This window comes from Antedon mediterranea, chromosome 9 (assembly GCF_964355755.1).
Source record: "Antedon mediterranea chromosome 9, ecAntMedi1.1, whole genome shotgun sequence".
NCBI lineage: Eukaryota > Metazoa > Echinodermata > Crinoidea > Comatulida > Antedonidae > Antedon > Antedon mediterranea.
The window spans coordinates 12,099,871-12,119,804 of NC_092678.1; the positions used below are offsets into that span (position 1 = coordinate 12,099,871).

At 33.4% G+C, this 19,934-nt stretch overlaps 1 protein-coding gene across 4 annotated transcripts in view; it reads right to left on the reverse strand.

Annotated features, from left to right (window-relative positions):
• Window positions 1-19,934, reverse strand: part of LOC140058843 (plasma membrane calcium-transporting ATPase 3-like) — a 44,397-nt gene that overhangs the window by 12,331 nt on the left and 12,132 nt on the right. For 3 of the 4 annotated variants that reach the window (XM_072104600.1, XM_072104599.1, XM_072104603.1), the window contains exons 3-11: window positions 11,377-11,586; window positions 10,380-10,631; window positions 9,007-9,132; window positions 5,943-6,095; window positions 3,996-4,178; window positions 3,283-3,485; window positions 2,626-2,904; window positions 1,093-1,337; window positions 504-744 (exon numbers count right to left, since the gene is read on the reverse strand). In XM_072104600.1, coding sequence (XP_071960701.1) covers window positions 504-744; window positions 1,093-1,337; window positions 2,626-2,904; window positions 3,283-3,485; window positions 3,996-4,178; window positions 5,943-6,095; window positions 9,007-9,132; window positions 10,380-10,631; window positions 11,377-11,586 — 1,892 coding nt within the window. The remainder of the gene's footprint in view (window positions 1-503; window positions 745-1,092; window positions 1,338-2,625; window positions 2,905-3,282; window positions 3,486-3,995; window positions 4,179-5,942; window positions 6,096-9,006; window positions 9,133-10,379; window positions 10,632-11,376; window positions 11,587-19,934) is intronic. The other variant, XM_072104601.1, reaches the window with a different exon arrangement.

Here is a 19,934-nt window from a genome sequence, read left to right on the forward strand (position 1 = left end):
CCAATATACATTTACTATACTTACTTCTTTAAAGCAAGAATTATTTTATCAGGGATATTATTTTACTAATGAATGGGAATATATTTCACTAAATGGGCAAGACAATTAATGCTTGCAAAAAAGGTTAGATGTGCTAGATATTAGATTTGAAAGATTTTTTGCAAGGAGATTAGGAGAAAAACAATTTTTGTTACCAAGTCTGTCTGTCACCACAATGTTAAAATCACTAGCCTTCAAATAATATACAGTATTGTTTACATACTGTATGTCTTCCAATACCGGATCCTATGAAAACTGGAAACTTTACCAAACCCTGACTTTTCATGAGGTCCAAAAGATCCAATATTTTTTTAGCATTTAAAAAATGCTTAAGAATACTAGAGTTTCTGGCAAACTTGATTAAGCCAGACAGTATATGCACATTGTATTTTGTAATGAAGTTCTTTTATAACATAATAGGCAACTGTGCTATTTTATTTAGGATATAATGTTGTTTTTCCTACCTTTGGACGAACACGATCTGAAATCCCTAACAAAGCAACGCAAGTCAGCTTTGATAAGACATCATCCTCACGAGACAAATCCACGCTGTCTTCTGTCTGATCGATGGCCATATCTCGATATGCTAAACATATCGTGCGAAGCTTCGATTTAGACATCTCTGTTATTTGCGATGCAAAGTGTGATTGAGTATCAGTGTCCAGAGGGCAGGCTACACCATCTGTGTCCAGGTAAAATGAGCACCTTTTAAGATAATAAAATATTAATTACATAGTTATATCTGTATAGTAAAATCTAATTTTTAAACCAATTTAACAGTTATTCTAAATTTACATATTTTGATTTGATTTGGACAACATTTATTTAAGCAATAGATAATAACAATTTAATAACTTTTACTGTAGTAATGTATGTTTGTTTCTATGTATACATCTGAGGCAGTCAATGAATAGTTACTTTTTTTTACTTGGAATGATTACTCAAACAAATCTCGATACTGTTAATAATCAGATAAACAAAATGTATTTCCTGCAGTAACTGCAGTAGATTAATTTTTACATGGTCCCTCCATATACATAAAAAGCTGCAAACCTTTTAAGTACTCGCTCCGCTGCTCCTTTGCAATAAACTCTGTTTCTGTTCAATTCTTCCTTACCAATCACACAACACATCATCTTCCTACTTGTGTTAAAAGGATATACACGCATCACCTTCTCCTCTGGATTCGAATCCCGCAATGCTCTATAATGCCCACCAAGGATCTCCACAAGCTCCAGCAGAGCGCAGTCTATTCTGTCTCCAATATGTTGAAGTATACCATGATTCTCGACAGATATCTAGTTTGTGAATAAAGAAGAATATGATCAACGTTTAATGGTTCAACCAGCTTCTGTGATGCTAATATACTACTAACACTCGCGGAAAATACAGTAAAAATTCATTAATGAATTAACTTAAGTTAAAATGTTTTGAGAAACATTTATTTAAATCTGCACAAACATAAGCTATTTTTTATAGTGCGATAAATACAGTAAATAAGTCATAAATTGTAAAGCCCTTCTTTCAACAGCTTATAAAGTAAAACCTTAATTAAGGACTATCTCATTCAGGGAACACCCTAGAGGGACACTTAAATGTGAAATGAGGGGAATATACTTAAAATTATCCGTCCATATTAACCCTTTCACTGCGTATACCCGGTACTACCGGGTATAAACAGACGTCGTGAAATACGTATACCCGGTAATACCGGGTATGGGCAAAACAATGATTTAATCGTATTTGCCTATAATATATAGCACCCTCTGTATTTTTTCGATGAACTTGGATATTTTTGCAAGTCATTAAAAATTTTTTCCAGCAAAAAAAATGGCCCTCTATAGTTGTATTATTGTCTTGAAAAAATGCGCCCTCTATAGTTATATTATATATAGTATAGTATATAATAGTATTTCTATCTTGGAAAGATGTGTTGAGTAGCGTAATGGCGGCCATTTTGAAAGTAACACAAATTTACCAGCTCCAATAGGGCAACATGGTGTTTATCACAACACGCAAAAAAAAAAATTCTGAAAAAATAGTTAGTTTTTGTACTATAGGGAATTTTTCGAAAATGTCAATATTTTCACGATTTTGCCCCAAAACTTTGATTTGTGCATAATTTTTATAAAACAATAAAAATAATTCAATTTGTTTAAATATTTTTATTTGTTATACGTATCTTCGTCAATATCCAGTTCGAAAAACGTATTCCATAAGAATTTCTTATAGAAAATATAGTTTTTATCATTGATTTGATAAAAAACACGAAATCCAAAATACCTGTAATGACGTCACATGACGTCATCAATATGCAAATTACTTTTTTTTTAATACCTAACTGTAGACTAACCCTTTGCCCATCACACACCACAAAAATAATTACACAATTATCTCAATTAGTATTTTTTTGCAATTAATTAAAATATAATATGTTTTACGCACAGAGGTGGGAATAACGCTTCGCAGTGAAAGGGTTAAACGGACACATTAAAATAGGAATTCTACTGTAGTGTATTCAACTAAAAAAAACATCTTATGAAAAGACATACATTTTATTTTATAATTAAAAATAGATATATTTACTTCTATAATTTGAGCTGTGTAATCTGTATTCACTGCCATTCCTTCCAGAAGTAAATTGGTCACTTCTGAAGAATGCGTCATTGATTTCAATCTTGTGTTAAGATTAGTTTGTTTATCCGGCCAGCGAACATGAAACAACTCATTAAATAAAAAGATTCCCTCAACACGCATGTAGTTTTCAGTGACCACTCCCGTTTTGTTTGTTAAAAGTGTGGTAATATTACCCATAATTCCATAGGCTTCATTGTTACGGACAAATATTTGATCATGTCGAATCTCCTATATAATTAAAAATTATTTTTTTAAATAATAAAAAAAAATTTGTTAATATATTATATCACAGTACTGTGTAATAATTATTGTAGCATGATGTATAATCAAATAAATTGCACCTAGATATGAACAATTACAACACAAATTAATATAAACAAGAAAACACAATTGTTTCAAAATGCTTGGTAAATTATATATGTATGCATGTGGCAGGTCGTTTTATTCAAAGAAAAAATAAACGTCCCTGGGAGTTTATTCAAGGGGGCGTTTATTCAAAACGGGTGTGCAGTACTATGGGATCATTTATTCCAAGGTGGTGTGTATTCAAAGCGGGGTGTTTATTTGAATAAATACGGTAAATATGATAACAAAAACAAATCTTACATGAGCTGACTGTTTGCAGATGTGCTGGTAGATGGAAGGTAAAGATGATGGGTAGGTGATTGTAAACACAGTGATGGTGACAATGATCAGGTCTACTATATCCTTCAGGTATGTAATATCCCAGCTCTCATCATCAGCAATGAATGTTTGGTAGCAATAGTTAATAATCAGAACCAGACCAATAATTGTACACAGGGCAATAGCTGGCAATTACAAATCAATAATTGTATTAAATTAAATTAGAAATGTTTTCCGACTTATCTGCATAAATTATTACAACTTTGATCTCCCTACTTAGTACATTTTCTTACACGCATAGGCGAACTGTGAGAAATCTCGGGAGAAAGCATAGTTGTGAGCTATTTGATTGGTCAGTTTAACACCAGGGCAATACAAGCGTGCATTAACAACTCGGAACAAAATACAGGTCTCTCATCAGGAACTTAAGAATAATTGAAAAAACAGCATTTGCCAGTTGTTCTTGGGTGGCATTCAAATTTATGGACTTTAATCCTTAAAACCTGTGTGCTTGATGGCTAGGGATAGATTCAAATTTGTCTCATTTTTTTGAGAAGAATTTTAAAATTTGATTAAAAAAAATGTTGGAATACAAAATAACTATAAATAAACCATGCTCATCACATTTGTTTGGTAAAATAAAAAATTCCAACAAAATGTTCTGACAAATATTCAGTATTAATGATTGTGATTACCTGCTATTAACACATAGTTTGAGATGATTTCCAAATCTTGCGTCAGGACACTTTTTTTCTCCTTCTTGTTCCTAAGCCGTTGGCTACCAAGTGGTGAGTACACAGGAGGTGATGATTGTGTTGCAACCTCACTAGTGTTACCAGGCATATTTACATAAATATCATTGGCTGATCTTGCAATGTCTAAGAAAGTTATGAAAAATAATATAAATTCTTTTTGTATTTAATCCCTCCATTTGAAGAGCATGGGTTATTGTCGGTTTATCCAGGTAAGTTAGGCACGACATAGACTGAATGTTCTTATATGTTGGTAGTAGACATTGGGAAGAGAAAACAAAGAGAACAACTATCTTTTGATAATCTCAATTAATTTATTCTCTTCCTGATTTAACATAATGTAGAAATCTGATATTTCCTCTTTTGGTTTATTTACTCAATGATGATAAAATTATGACGATGATAACACATTTAAAAATTAATAATGATATTTTAAAAACGACACTTAAATCTATCAAATGGCATGTGAATGTTTAGATTTTATGGTTTAAATTAAAACTGGTCCTAAAGTTTTAATATTCTTAATTAATACATGCAATTATAATTCTTAACATAATTGATTCTCATAATCAGCTTCATGTCTTTGTATTTTATAATATGGCACCTAAAGCTTGGCTTCCAATACAAGGATATAGGCCCACCATTAGTAATTTGACCAATCATGATACGATGGATCTTCCAAAATCTCGCTTATGATTGGACAACACACCTGCATTGCGTCTACGCCGTTGCATTGTATAGTGGGAACCAAGCTTTACATTATAAATGCCAATCGATTTTCTTCCAAATGAAATCTCTATATAATAAATAGTATTTTATGATATGCATGCATTATTAACATCACAGGTATTTGTGTGTATGTTCACTAACTGTATTCATAAACAGATGGTCTCTCATTTTGGTTAATAAATAATTAATTTTATAAACAAAGCCAACCACCTCAATCACCTTTAATTTAATAATTGAAAACACATGCAAAAAAATAAATTACAATATAATATTGTATGAAATCATTCAATATTTAAATGAGAATAGTGACTACCTACTGCACAACAATTAAAGTTAAATTCTTTTTATAATAACAAAAATATGAATATTGAAAAACAAATTGTAAAATTATTCATATCATAATCAAGAACTATAGAATTAAAAAGAAATGATAATAGTCTTATAACAAAATGCTCAAACAAAATTTGTGCAAATATGAATTAAACAAAAATAAACATATTAATGACACCAACTACTGTATAGTGTGTATAACACTTTGTAAATTTAAGTAATCTATAAATAAAAGGCAAACACAAAAAGTGTCCACTATGCACTCCGCTGTGTGACATCCGATCCGTCTGAATTTGGCACCAAATATCTTGCTATGGAGATGGAACGAAAAGTTTGAAAACCAAATATTTAATGAATTATGTCTAAAAATAATTTTCAAAATCAAATGTGGAATTTCCAGAGGCCGTCATTCAATACCGTTCAGAGAGATGAGTCGATAGCTTATAAGGCACAATTTTCAAGTCAAAGAAAAGTGGTAGATTAAATTTTAATTCACTTCCATTTGTATTAATAAACATTTATAGGATGATTTATGTAGTCTTTATAAATAAATGTTATATTATATTTCTAAATTTGAAGTGTATATTTATTTGTTTTCTTTCTCCATTTTAATCTTAATGTGTGTAAATGTTGTTATGACACATTCAGGAGCACTCAGCTCAGCAGATACGTGATGGAAATGAAAATTGCACCTATTCATTCTAGTAGTGGAAAACATTGGATTTGTGTGACTAATTTGTATAGTGAAAAATAGGCTTTAGTCTGGATAAAGTAATTGATAATCTGGTGTCATTAATATATAAGTTAATAAACGTGCATGTATGATCTTACCCCCTGAGTCAGGTGCATCAGAAGAGCGTGCAAATTGATAATTAGGAGTAAAAGCACCATTAATGACTCCTCCTTGCGGAGTCTTACCAAGCTTAGTGTGGACACCAACTTGCAGTACCACCATTCGTGCATGTCCATCAATTATTTTTGATCCTACAAAGATAAAGATGTTTATTGTATCCCTTTGACACTGCCAATTGATGTCAGACAGGGAAAGTATAGTAATACCATAAATCTTCAAATTATTCTTTGATTGTTTTTTAGGGTGGGTTACTATTAGAAAGGCGTTACTATTAGAGTAGTGGGTTACTATTACTAATCGTAAATTAGGCACTTGAAAATAGTAACCCACCCCAACTATTCGGGTCAGCAAATCATAGCAAAATAATAAAACAGTACGAATAAACAAATTTGTTTGAACTCTAACTTTATTTTAAAAACTCAAAAACACTCAATCCTCCCCCACTCCCGAGATCAACATGCATTATCTCCTTATTTTCAAAATATGGCTGCATCATAAACGACCAGTCTTCATAATGTCATTTTGTCAATAGTTTTTGTGACTCTAATAATATCCCCATGGGTTACTATTATAGTAGTGGGTTATTATTATAGATTGACTTATAAGATGGTGGGTGGGTTACTATTAGAAGGTGGGTTACTATTAGAAGGTGGGTTACTATTAGAAGGTGGTTTACTATTAGAAGGTGGGTTACTATTAGAAGGTGGTTTACTATTAGAAGGTGGGTTACTATTAGAAGGTGGTTTACTATTAGAAGATGGGTTACTATTAGAAGGTGGGTTACTATTAGAAGGTGGGTTACTATTAGAAGGTGGGTTACTATTAGAAGGTGGGTTACTATTAGAAGGTGGGTTACTATTAGAAGGTGGGTTACTATTAGAAGGTGGGTTACTATTAGAAGGTGGGTTACTATTAGAAGGTGGTTTACTATTAGAAGGGGGTTACTATTGTGTGTATGTTACTATTAGAAGATTTAGGGTAACATGGGTTGCTTTCTTGAATACAGTGTTCAGAATTAGCATACTTGTTCTATTTGAATGGTAAGCATTCAGTATGTACTACTAAAGCCAACCTTCCACTAAGCCAATCTGAAACCATCAGGTTAATATGCGTGCATGAATACAGATTTGGAAGATAGAAACATGGATATGCATGCTCTTCGATATGCACGAACACATTTTCCTAGTGGAAAATCGGCTTTAATGTACATACCTAACACTAAACAGTAAATAATGTACATACAATACAGTACACAATGTAGTACATAACAGTAAATAATGTACATACAGTACAGTACACAATGTAGTACATAACAGAAAATAATGTACATACAGTACAGTACACAATGTAGTACATAACAGTAAATAATGTACATACAGTACAGTACACAATGTAGTACATAACAGTAAATAATGTACATACAATACAGTACACAATGTAGTACATAACAGTAAATAATGTACATACAGTACAGTACACAATGTAGTACATAACAGTAAATAATGTACATACAATACAGTACACAATGTAGTACATAACAGAAAATAATGTACATACAGTACAGTACACAATGTAGTACAAAACAGTAAATAATGTACATACAATACAGTACACAATGTAGTACATAACAGTAAATAATGTACATACAATACAGTACACAATGTAGTACATAACAGAAAATAATGTACATACAATACAGTACACAATGTAGTACATAACAGTAAATAATGTACATACAATACAGTACACAATGTAGTACATAACAGTAAATAATGTACATACAATACAGTACACAATGTAGTACATAACAGAAAATAATGTACATACAATACAGTACACAATGTAGTACATAACAGAAAATAATGTACATACAGTACAGTACACAATGTAGTACATAACAGTAAATAATGTACATACAATACAGTACACAATGTAGTACATAACAGTAAATAATGTACATACAATACAGTACACAATGTAGTACAAAACAGAACATTCTCAAATCAAATGCACCCAATATTGTAAGTCTTATGTGCAATGTATGCACATCGGTTTTGTGTCTCACTAAACATGTTTATTTATCTGAAGCTCAGAGAGGACAGTTTAACTCAAGTACAAAATCTTTAAATCATTAGAAGTGCTTCACTACATCAATTAACATACAATGTCAATGGTTTAAATAATAATGTAGAAATAGATGAAATTTAAAATGAACATTGAATGACTGTTCGTAATAAGATTTCCCATGTGAATAAAAAATGTTAAACATAAAAATACAGAGAAATGAAATTGTACACCCTGAAATGTTTACTTTAAATAAATACCAAAATGTTTAAAAATTACCCAATTTTCATGCTAAATGTCATGTTTACAGTATTATAGAAATATCCCACAACACACGTTGAGTCACATGCAGACATTTTGGCCAATAAGCAATAAGTATACATACATTTACTGATATTGAGTTGAAGCTTATTGGCCGAAACAAATTCTTGTCAATGTCATTTTTAGTAAAGAAAAAAAGTATTGAGTTTAATGAACTGTATTAAAAAGAAGTAAAAATACAAATACTGCAATCATATGTTAATTTCTTTTCAAAATAAACGATGATATTAATGATGCTAACCTTTGTAGCAATAATTAGTTAAAGATGTATTGTCCTCCAAAAACATGAAAAAATGAAAGATTAATAAAATCAGATTTTAGATTTTGTAGTTTCACCAAAGTAAATCAGGAAAAAATAATGTTTTCACTTATAAAATGACAAAATAAATTGTTAAATTTAACCAAAACCAATTAGCTGGCAGCCAATTTGACAATTTTTTGCTTTAAATTAGTTTTTTTCACTTAAGTAAATATTTTGTTTTTGGGGTCCATTTTTTGGTTGAAGTGAATAACTATTATGTGACATTAAAGTGGCAAATAAAAAAAAAAAATCCAAACAAACATTTTTTCAGGGGGACAATATCACAAAATGTTAAAATAGTTGCGCTGGTAGTCTGGGGTTACTTTTAAGATTAAACATAAATATTAATGATATACCTTTGAGTAAGATAGCATCTCCATCTGCTGATTTGTCAACCACGGAATCACGTCTTGTCACACGGTATTCATTCACTTTTACGTTACTACTATAGATAATTAGTCCATCAGCTGGAACTGTACTCCCTGAAAACAACAGTTTGTATTTAGTCAGCCTGACTAAGTTCAATTTTCAACAATTGTTAACTACAAGTTCCAGTCTCTAAACAATGCAGTCATTTTCTTTAAAGCTTAAACATTGAATAAGCATAAACAGTTTTTAATTCTTAATCACTCCCCACCCTCCTCAAATTCTGAGGGAAAAAATATATTTTAACAAACTCTTCAATATTATAGTAAAACGTCTACCGCTTGGCCAGTCCGTGTGTGGGGTACGTTTTACTATTACCCCTTTCACACCAAAAGCAAAACTCCGGAGACACCCCGGATTTGACGTCCCGCTGTTTGGTGTGAAAGATAAAATCAAGCAACTCCGGAGTTTAAAACTGCGGGGTTGAACAGCTGAACATTCTCCGGAGAGCGAACTGCGGGGACACCCCGGTGTTTTGGTGTGAAAGGTACCAACATCAAACTCCGGAGTGTTTCGGGTCAAAAGGTCATCCTCACACGATCACTCATTGCTTTAGTTTTATTTCAAAATACTTTAAATATTTGTACAAAATATATAGCGGGTTTAAAAAATAATTAGTAGTATCAATAAAACATTATATTACTTCTGAGACTTTTGAAAGTAATTATTAAATTAAAAATATTGTTAATTAAAATTATTCTAATGATCGTCGCTATGTAAACAAACAAAATAGAGGGCGACATTTACAATTTTATTTTATAAACCCCGGTGTTGCTAGGTTGGTGTGAAAGGGGTATCTCCGGAGTTTCTCGACGTTTTGAATGGTCATAAACCCCGGGGTGTCTCCGGAGACACTCCGGGGTTTTGGTGTGAAAGGGGTATTTGTTCGCGGTTTGCATATATTCTATGCTACAATTTATCCTTTGGATTTTTGAAGTTATATTTAGATCATGTACAAAAATTGTATTCATTAGTGACCACTTTAGGAAATTTACCGCAAGATTTCTGTATGCCTAAAATGCTCTAAAACGCCAGAAAGTTCGGGGCCATCAGCCCCTAGACCGCTGGTGCTGCCATGGGTTTAAATATGTTCTAATTCAAACTTCTTCAGCTACCAGAGGAGCATAATATTTTCCAATACCGAATACAACCCGATACTTGAGCATCATCATACCTACTGGGCTAAACTCACACACAAGGCATTGGTACATTTTTAAGCAAGGTGGGACTATACTTATCATACAGTAATATTGTTTACAATTTATTTGTGTAAATTTAATGCATTCATAGTAGTAGTACATACCACATTTAACATAAATAATATCACCAACAACAATCTCGTCTCTTGGCTGATACGCTCCAGCGCTTCCACGTATAGTGTAAACCTGCGCCATTGAAAATAGTTTGCGCTTCCTTTGGGTTATGGCATACTGTTCTTCAAGAAAATAATTGCTGACAACTTGAAACATAAAGATGAAGATGGCGAGTAAGCATAAACAAATTGCTCCGACCCAGCCAGCCCTCTTGCGTTCTTCCAATTCTAAATACAAGGAAACTGTAAAGTAAAATGTATTTGATTATTAAAGGATTTCATAATCCTACATCAGGATAATAGTTTGGAATAGTTGTACATTCATTTTGAGGTACTATACTGTATTTTTTTAAAAGGTTTTCCACAAGCCCCTTAAGCACTTTGGTAGCTCGATATGTGTATTATTACTGTAGCTCTGGTTTGTTAAAAATATATCCCTTTATCAACATTACTTTGAGGTGTAATATACAACATTCGAGATCCTCTGAAATAATCATATTTTTTCGCACGGACTAGTAAATACAGATTCTGAGAGAAAAATAAAATGTAATACCATCAAGGATGCATTCAGAACCAAAAAAAAGAATATGCAGTACTGTACCTGTATATATTTGTTAAATAAATACATTTTTTTAAAATCATAAGTGAGAAATTTAATTTCAAATCCATATCCATATTCAATTTGCTGTATTTTTCATTTTAATGCTAATGCACTTTTACACTTTTAAGGCTATCTTAGGGTTTACAGTAGGTTAAGCTTCTGTGAACATGACCCTGATCCTAAGGATAATCATTATCAGTAGGTGCAGAAGTACATTATTGCCAATCCACTTTGCATCTCATTCTCAGACACCATTCCAGTCCCCACATTTTAATTGAGGATCTTGCTGTGAATATTCTTTTTTTAATATTTATATGATTATTCACTTATTGTAGATTTTTTAAAAAGGTATAAAGTTTTAAATTATAGTTTGTTAATTATACTTACATTTAATGACATCACTTTCAGCAAAAGACAAACCAAAAGAGACAACCGCAAGGACCATAATCAACACGAGACGCAACTCCTTTAGCAGCTGTGACTTGATGATATTCCATAAGCTGCCATGGACACCCGCTTCCTCTACCTCATACAGGGAGTTATTCCCATATAGTTCTTGACGTTTCAACACTTCTTCTTCTACAAGATGGCTAATTCCTATAAGAAGATTAAACAATTTTTTATTAATTTTAATTAAAAATTTTTCTTTAGGATTTATTATAATCCACAATGAAAATAATGCAAACAAAATGAACATGAAATTAAAAATTACTATTTAAAAAAAAAAGTCAGATTTACTTCATGTGCACTCGGAGCCTACATGATTCACTCACACAATGTGATTCTCGGAATCATCCTGCATTTCCGCAGCCATACAAAATTATCGGTTAATTTTTTACCCAACGCAACTCGTCCTTCAGGTTGAAGGTTTATTTATCTGATAATTATCTGATTTTTATCGATTAATTTTTGGCTGCAGAAAACAGCCTTAAAATAATAATACGATCAAAATAAAATTCTATCCTTATATATATTCAACTTTAATTATAAATATTAAAATAAACTGTATAAACTAGATGGTACGCTCGCGACCATCTAGGTCGTGCCCACAGATGGTTCTCGAATACATACTAATTTCAGCGTTAAAAAACTGGCGATTTCAAATGTACGTACCGCAGGACAATAATACATGTCGTTTACAGGAACGAATAAATAGACACTGTGATTTATGTACTAAAATTAGCACCCTGGGAATTACTTCCGAAAGAGAAACTTGTCACAAAATGAGACAATTGTTTAAGTCAAATTAAAACAAACTTAATTTGTGTTTTATATGTAACATTAGGGTTGAGGTATGGGGAAGAGGATGGCTGCAAAGAGGAACAATTTTTAAATATATTCTTTATCCATTTAGTAATGAAATATTAATTGTTTTCATGTTTTACAAATAATATACCACTAAACACAGTAAAACATTGCGATGTAATACTTTGTTGAAACTATCACCGTCCTAGTCGATTGAAAAGTACAGTACGTGTAACGGTACATCACTACGACGTGTATATGTTTATATAATGTAAAACAATTTGTGAAAACCACCTCTATTCAGGGAAAATCACAAATTCGATTTAATCGTCAACAAATATTAAATTATCTAACTCAACTTAATTAGTAGGCCTAATGGTTTTCAATTGTTTCTTAGAGCTAATTCATACTTAAGTTGGTTTGTGATGCACTGTAGGCCTATCCTCTACTGGCTTTACAATGCTACTCATGCCAGTGAGGGAAGGGTAATGATGTGGGTGGTTTAACTGCAATAATAAAGATTTGTACATAAATATACGGCGACTGAAAACGCTAGCTCATTATCCGTTTAAGAAAATCTATATCCAACCTCTGCAGCACAGAATGGATCGAATTTCTGTTATGAGTATACAGTACTTGCCTTTACGACGCCTGAGGGAATAGACACTTGTGGAACAAAGATTGGAATGTTCCATTCATCGCAAATCAATACATTTGTATAAACGTATATTAAATCTATCAAAATAGTATTTTTTAAAGAAAATCGGCCTGTCTTCAACATTATGATGCTGTACTCGAGCTGTTCAACCGGTTTTCAGCCATTAAAAACAATTATCGTAGGAGGAGATAGGAAAATGCGAAGCATCCTCGTATTATTGTCTGTGGGTATTTTTCAAGATGGACATCCATCAGACAGTGTATACCACGATCGAAAAACACCCCTATTTGGGGCAAATCGTTGAACCTAAATTCGTTTTAATTGTCAATAACTAATTATCGAACTCAATTTAATTAGTAAACAGGGTTACATCAGGTGGTTAAAATCAGTATCGAAAGTACGAACCAACTTTATATACCATCGAGTAAACATTCTAGAAATAACGCACGATTTACCGAATTTTGCCTTTACGTAAATTTATATATAGATACAGTAATATAGGAATACAAAATAACATTGAGTTTAGCCTGTAAAGTTGACATTTGATAGAAAAAATAGGGGAGGGGGTCGAAGAGAGAGAGAACATGGATAAAAATCTGGGACATAGGAAAATGAATACCAGATCAAATATGTTGTTGTGATACAGTACCTTTACTTAATAAGCCTTGAGCTATTATAGTTTCGGTTTACAGTTTTATTTCTTTATTATTGTTTTAATACTATTTCCTATATGGGAAAAAACAAACAAATATGATATGAGATCTCCGTTGCTTGTTCGCACATGTAATGTAATGGTCGTGTGCCACTCCTCCTGGGTAGAAAATTTGAGATAAACCAGCTGTGTAAAAAACCTACTAACATTGCTGGATTTTTCAAATTAGAACACAAGATGATTAAAACACAAAATAACGAGAACTTGAGTGACAAGTTGACCTTAAAAAGATGATTTTTGGATGTAGCCTCTGTACATAATAAAAAAATCAAAAAAAAAAATCAAATTAATCGGCTGGATTTAATACCATTATTCATCATTAGTTGTCAATATGTATGGTTGCACAAGGAAAATAGTGTATAAAACTGGCTATTCCACTGTAGTTAACCAGCAACAGGGGTCTCGTCGTCACATGAGATAACCGGAATAACATTAAAATTTTGACTGGGGTCTCTCAAGCATGAAATATGACCTTTCTGGGTAAATTTCAGTAAACAGATGTTTCTTCTTGGCAACCAACTTAGTCGAAGAGACCAAATCACATGTCATCATCAGATTCCTCTTCTTTCTTGGCTTCTTCTTTCGTTTCTTTTGCAGGGGCATCACCGGCACTTACTCCACTAGCGGCTACAGCAGGTGCTGCTGACGCACTGCCTACATTGCGGATCAGGTCCCTGACTAAAGCTCCTTCATGAGCCTTACAAATACAAGTGTATTTATCTTTTCAGTAGTGATGGCAACATCATCATCAAGAAGAATTAGGGCACTGTCAACACAAGTTAATTCAGAAGTCGAAGCCATTTTATATTAATTAGTTATCAAAGAACATTTCTTTGATAAATTTAGAATTCAATCTTGATTTTTATTTTTTATTCAATTTATTCAATATATCGTAATCGCAGCACAAGGCTAAATTAAACAATATTAACACGATAATGTACTAATCAAAAAGACAAAAAATCTATAAGACTAAAAATATAAAAATATAAAGGTACAAAAAAATATACAAAATAGAAAATTTACCAAAAAAAGCACTCCTGCACGCGAGGAGAGATGACGACCAATAAGACAAGAATCATTTGTCAGAACAAGAATTAATAGGAAACCACTCTTTGAAGGAATTGGAACGGACACATCGATGTGCAAATTCTTTACATAATTTAATTCTTCTCGTATCAAGCGTCTGAAGATTAGTACTTTTAAGGGCGTTAAGATATGTTTCGTACTTAGGTCCCAATATAAACCGAAGCGCTCTTTTTGAATTTGCTCAATCATGAGAGACTGTTTTATAGTTAATACAACTATGCCACGCAAGCATAATCTACGGCTACTATAAGAAATCATATTTCTAACAAGAGTATCCCATCTTAAATTTGCTTGAATAGGGATACCGAGAATTTTTATTTCATGCACAAAATCCAGCACTTTACCACCTATAACTAAGTTTGGAGGATCGGGAGGGTGTTTTTCAAAACAAACTTGCAAGGCTTTACATTTTGATGGATTGAGTAGCCCAATTGTCTAGATCACAAACGTCAGAATCAACAGAGGTGGGATCGCTAGCACAACGGACCTCAACAAGGCTAACATTGTTAACATACTTAAATTTAGATGATTGGGCGTTTACGGCAGCATCGTTAATTATAATGTTAAAAATAATTGGTCCAAGCTTAGTGCCCTGAGGGACGCCACAAGAGAGCCGCGCGTTACCCATTCAGAGAGTTCTGAATGGTAACGAACTCTTTGGCGTCCGTTGGAAAGAAAGTCAACTAACCAGGGTAATATTTCATTTCGAACACCAAGATCAAAAAGGTTTTGGATTGCAAGCGTATGATTGACGGAATCAAAAGCCTTGGTGAAGTCAGTCGCTACTAACGTACCGACTGTGTTTGGTTTGTCAGAGCCTTTATAAAGAGTATCCAACATCTCAACCAGACAGTGAGTTGTTGAAGATCCCTTAATTCCACCTAATTTATGATGATCAATTCGGGGGAAGATATCGTTACAGACTCATTTACAAAAAAACTCCTCACAGACTTTTGCTAGAATCGACGTGAGGGATATAGGGCGAAGATTAGAAACAAAAGCAGCTTTCAATTTAGGGATAGGGGTAATAGTGGCGTCTTTCCACACTTAAGGAATGGAACCTTGGGCAAGGGATGCATTAAGAATACTAGTAACAGGGATACTAAATTCGCATGCAAATTCTTTAATCAATTTTCTAGGAAGTCCATCGGGTCCTGGGCTTTTCTGGCATTAATTTTGGATAAGACTGTGAACATTTCCCAAATTTGAATCTGGTGGGGATGTATGGTTGGAAGGTAGGCTGGAAGCTTATGGCGTTCAATTAGGCGGCAATTATGTGAGATTGAGGCAAAACTCTGATTGATTGCCTTAGAAATTTCAAAGTGGTCACTTTGGGGGACTCCAGGAACTGAAATGTTAGGATGGGATTGCAATTTATTGCTCATAATTTGGATTCTTTTATGCCAATTGGATGGATCATTCTTTTTTAAATTTGAAAAGTGGTCTTGATAAAAGGATTTTTTGCTGATTATTGATAGAGAAAATGATTTTGTTTCTAAGGAAGCGCAACAGGTACGTTTTGTTTTGGCAGAAGGCTACTTGTCGCTTTTTAATGAGAATCTTAATTTCTGGGGTCATCCAAGGTTTGTCATTAGTATGCATTTTAGAAGTTTTTAGTGGAAAGTGTTAATAGCGCTATTGACTGTATGATAACATAAATCAGCCTTAGCTTGGGATGACTTAGCTTCTAGGACTTCAACCCAAGATTGGCCAGTTATCCACCTCCCAAATTTAAACATACGATGCTTAGGCATAGGTCTAACAATACTTTTCCTAATACTACCAATTAATTTAAGGCCGCTCGGGGACCAAAAAACAGTATTATGGTCTCTATTACCAATTGGTGCACCATGCAACAACAGGTTTGAAGGCAATGGCAGTTAAATATTTAGTTTTATATTTAATTTTGATTTTACGTCACAACCTCAATAATGAACAAATGCAAATCCAAGGAAGGTTCCACAACCCATTCTCAAAATTTTAGATCATGGTAACATGATTATTATTAGTCATATCATGGCCTTTTATTTTGTATTTGATCTTGAATTGAATACAAGCTGTATTATTATTATTATTTTAATTTTTTAAATTCTAAATTTTAACTAGATTTGAACTATTACGAGACCCATCTTTTAATCAAATTTTTAACATGACCGACAGACCGACCGACATAGTGAACTACAGAATTTATCAAGGGGTTATTATTTTTTAATTTTTCTATTTTTAATTTAGAAAGACGACACAAGTTTACCAAACAGTTAAAAAGATGATGGATTACTATTGTATAATGGATCAGTCCAGCTGCCACCAATACAATAATATAAACAGTAAGGACTATTTTTATGTAAATTAGATTATTAGCAATTCACTGGAAATGATTCATAATTAAGGTCACATTTTGTGTCCTGTTCAGGAATACAATATTAAATAAAACATCTTAAAATTATCATGTCAAAATTTTTTGAATTTGTACTTTTTAATTCATGATTACGTTCTTGTGTGTAGTACTGTAGCTGTACTATGACCTTCTACCAATTCATGATTATGTTCTTGAGTAGTACTGTACTATGACCTTCTACCAATTCATGATTACGTTCTTGTGTAGTAGTAAGTAGTACTGTACTATGACCTTTTACCATAAAAGTGAAATTAAATAAACAAAACAAACTGTTTTTATGACTTTGTGGTTAGCTGATTTCCTTGCTTGGCCTATCCCTGATCATAATATTTTATTTGATAACATTTTTCTTTACAAATTAATAATGTGACTAATTTGTTTTAATGGTTTTATACAATAAATGACACCTCTAGTTTGGGCTACAGTAGCAAACAGCAATACCATCGTATGACACCTCTAGTTTGGGCTACAGTAGCAAACAGCAATACCATCGTATGACACCTCTAGTTTGGGCTACAGTAGCAAACAGCAATACCATCGTATGACACCTCTAGTTTGGGCTACAGTAGCAAACAGAAATACCATCGTATGACACCTCTAGTTTGGGCTACAGTAGCAAACAGCAATACCATCGTATGACACCTCTAGTTTGGGCTACAGTAGCAAACAGAAATACCATCGTATGACACCTCTAGTTTGGGCTGTAGCAAACAGCAATACCATCGTACGACACCTCTAGTTTGGGCTACAGTAGCAAACAGCAATACCATCGTACGACACCTCTAGTTTGGGCTACAGTAGCAAACAGCAATACCATCGTACGACACCTCTAGTTTGGGCTACAGTAGCAAACAGCAATACCATCGTATGACACCTCTAGTTTGGGCTACAGTAGCAAACAGCAATACCATCGTATGACACCTCTAGTTTGGGCTGTAGCAAACAGCAATACCATCGTATGACACCTCTAGTTTGGGTTACAGTAGCAAACAGCAATACCATCGTATGACACCTCTAGTTTGGGCTACAGTACCAAACAGCAATACCATCGTATGACACCTCTAGTTTGGGCTGTAGCAAACAGCAATACCATCGTATGACACCTCTAGTTTGGGCTACAGTAGCAAACAGAAATACCATCGTACGACACCTCTAGTTTGGGCTGTAGCAAACAGCAATACCATCGTATGACACCTCTAGTTTTAGTCCAGTCAATCTATGACAAAAAAGGGCGTAACCCAAAACAAATTGCAATAGTTTCCAAACCTTTTTTATTTGATTCTATAAGCATCTGGGAAGATCATTTCCAAAATCTACCAAAATCGGTTCAGTGGAACATACTTTTTAAGGGGTTTTAAGGTCATAGGGGTCAAATTACACATTTTTCTATTTTGAAAACTACTAGGCGTAGCATGTTAATTTTGGTGTCAAACTATTCAGAAGACCCATATTTATATGTACTCTAATGAAACCTTTTTACCAAAAATTACAGGAAAGCATGTTTTTGACCTTTGACCTATTTTATTGTATATTTTCGTATATTCGTATCTTAGTAACCAGTGGGCGTAGATGAGCGTTATTTGCGTCAAACTACTCAGAAGGTCAATGTTTATATTAGTTCTAATGGAAAAGATTCGTGTAAAATGACCGGAAGTCATTATTTTGACCTTTGACACATATTCATTATTTTAGATTTCTCAGTAACTACATTTTTTATATCTCAGTAACCACTAAGCACAACTTCGTCAATTTTGTGTCAAAAGATTCAGAAGACTCATATTTATATTCACTATAGGCCTAATGAAATAGTTTTTAAAAAAATGGATAGAAACTATGTTTTTGACCTTTGACCTATTATACCAGTATATTTGTTTATATTTACTCTAATGAAAACAAATGCAAATGTACAATATAACCGAAAATCATTATTTTGACCGTTAACATTTTCTAGTCGTGTCATGAATAAATCCCGGGTCTCGAGTATAACATTTTAAATTTGACCAAATAATAAGTGCGGCGATCTGACAGACGTTGGGCTGGAATATCAACTGATCTTGCCATAGAACAGTGTCTTATGCGTAGCATAAAAACAAGAGGAGGTCTAACAACAGGGCGAGGATTAACAGAAATTCAAAGACTTGTCTGGGTCCTTTCAACTCCAGTCTGTGCCAAGATCAATCATTCAATGCAAGAGTTCACTAACGTGTTGTATACTACCAGTGAACAACATAAAGAAACAACATATGCCAGAAAGATGAAGGACCTCAGTGATGTACAAGACATATCAAGGTATCTGACACAGCGAAATCCATTCAATACAGACAGTACAAAATCACTGACAAACATTGCAACTGGAGTGACGGCACATATCAATGTAGACTGTGACAATGCCAAGCATGTAGCAGGCCCGTAGCCAGGGGGGTTTTTATAACCCCCCTTTACAGCGACCCCCCCCCCCCCTTAACCGACTGCGAACCCCTATCCCCGACATCCACAATACCTCACCACACCCTCATCTCTGAAAATCCTCCAAATACGTGCCCCACAATACAAAAGGTTGTTTGTAAATTGAAAAATTTGTAAACTCGTTCGTGAATAACTCATACCTTATTGTTAAACAAATGAATTGGTTGCCGATTTTCACATGAAAAATAATACGAATTTTTGGTCCCAGGATGTAACATGATATTGACGCGAGCTTGGGCACGAACGAATCGTACAAAGAACACCGCTAGACAACCGCGTACCTATTGTTTCGATCACTGGCAGTCAGCATGCATAAAGTATATAGCCTTCCGACGTACATCAAAAAATGGAACGCTGCGGTTACCTACAATATTTATGTG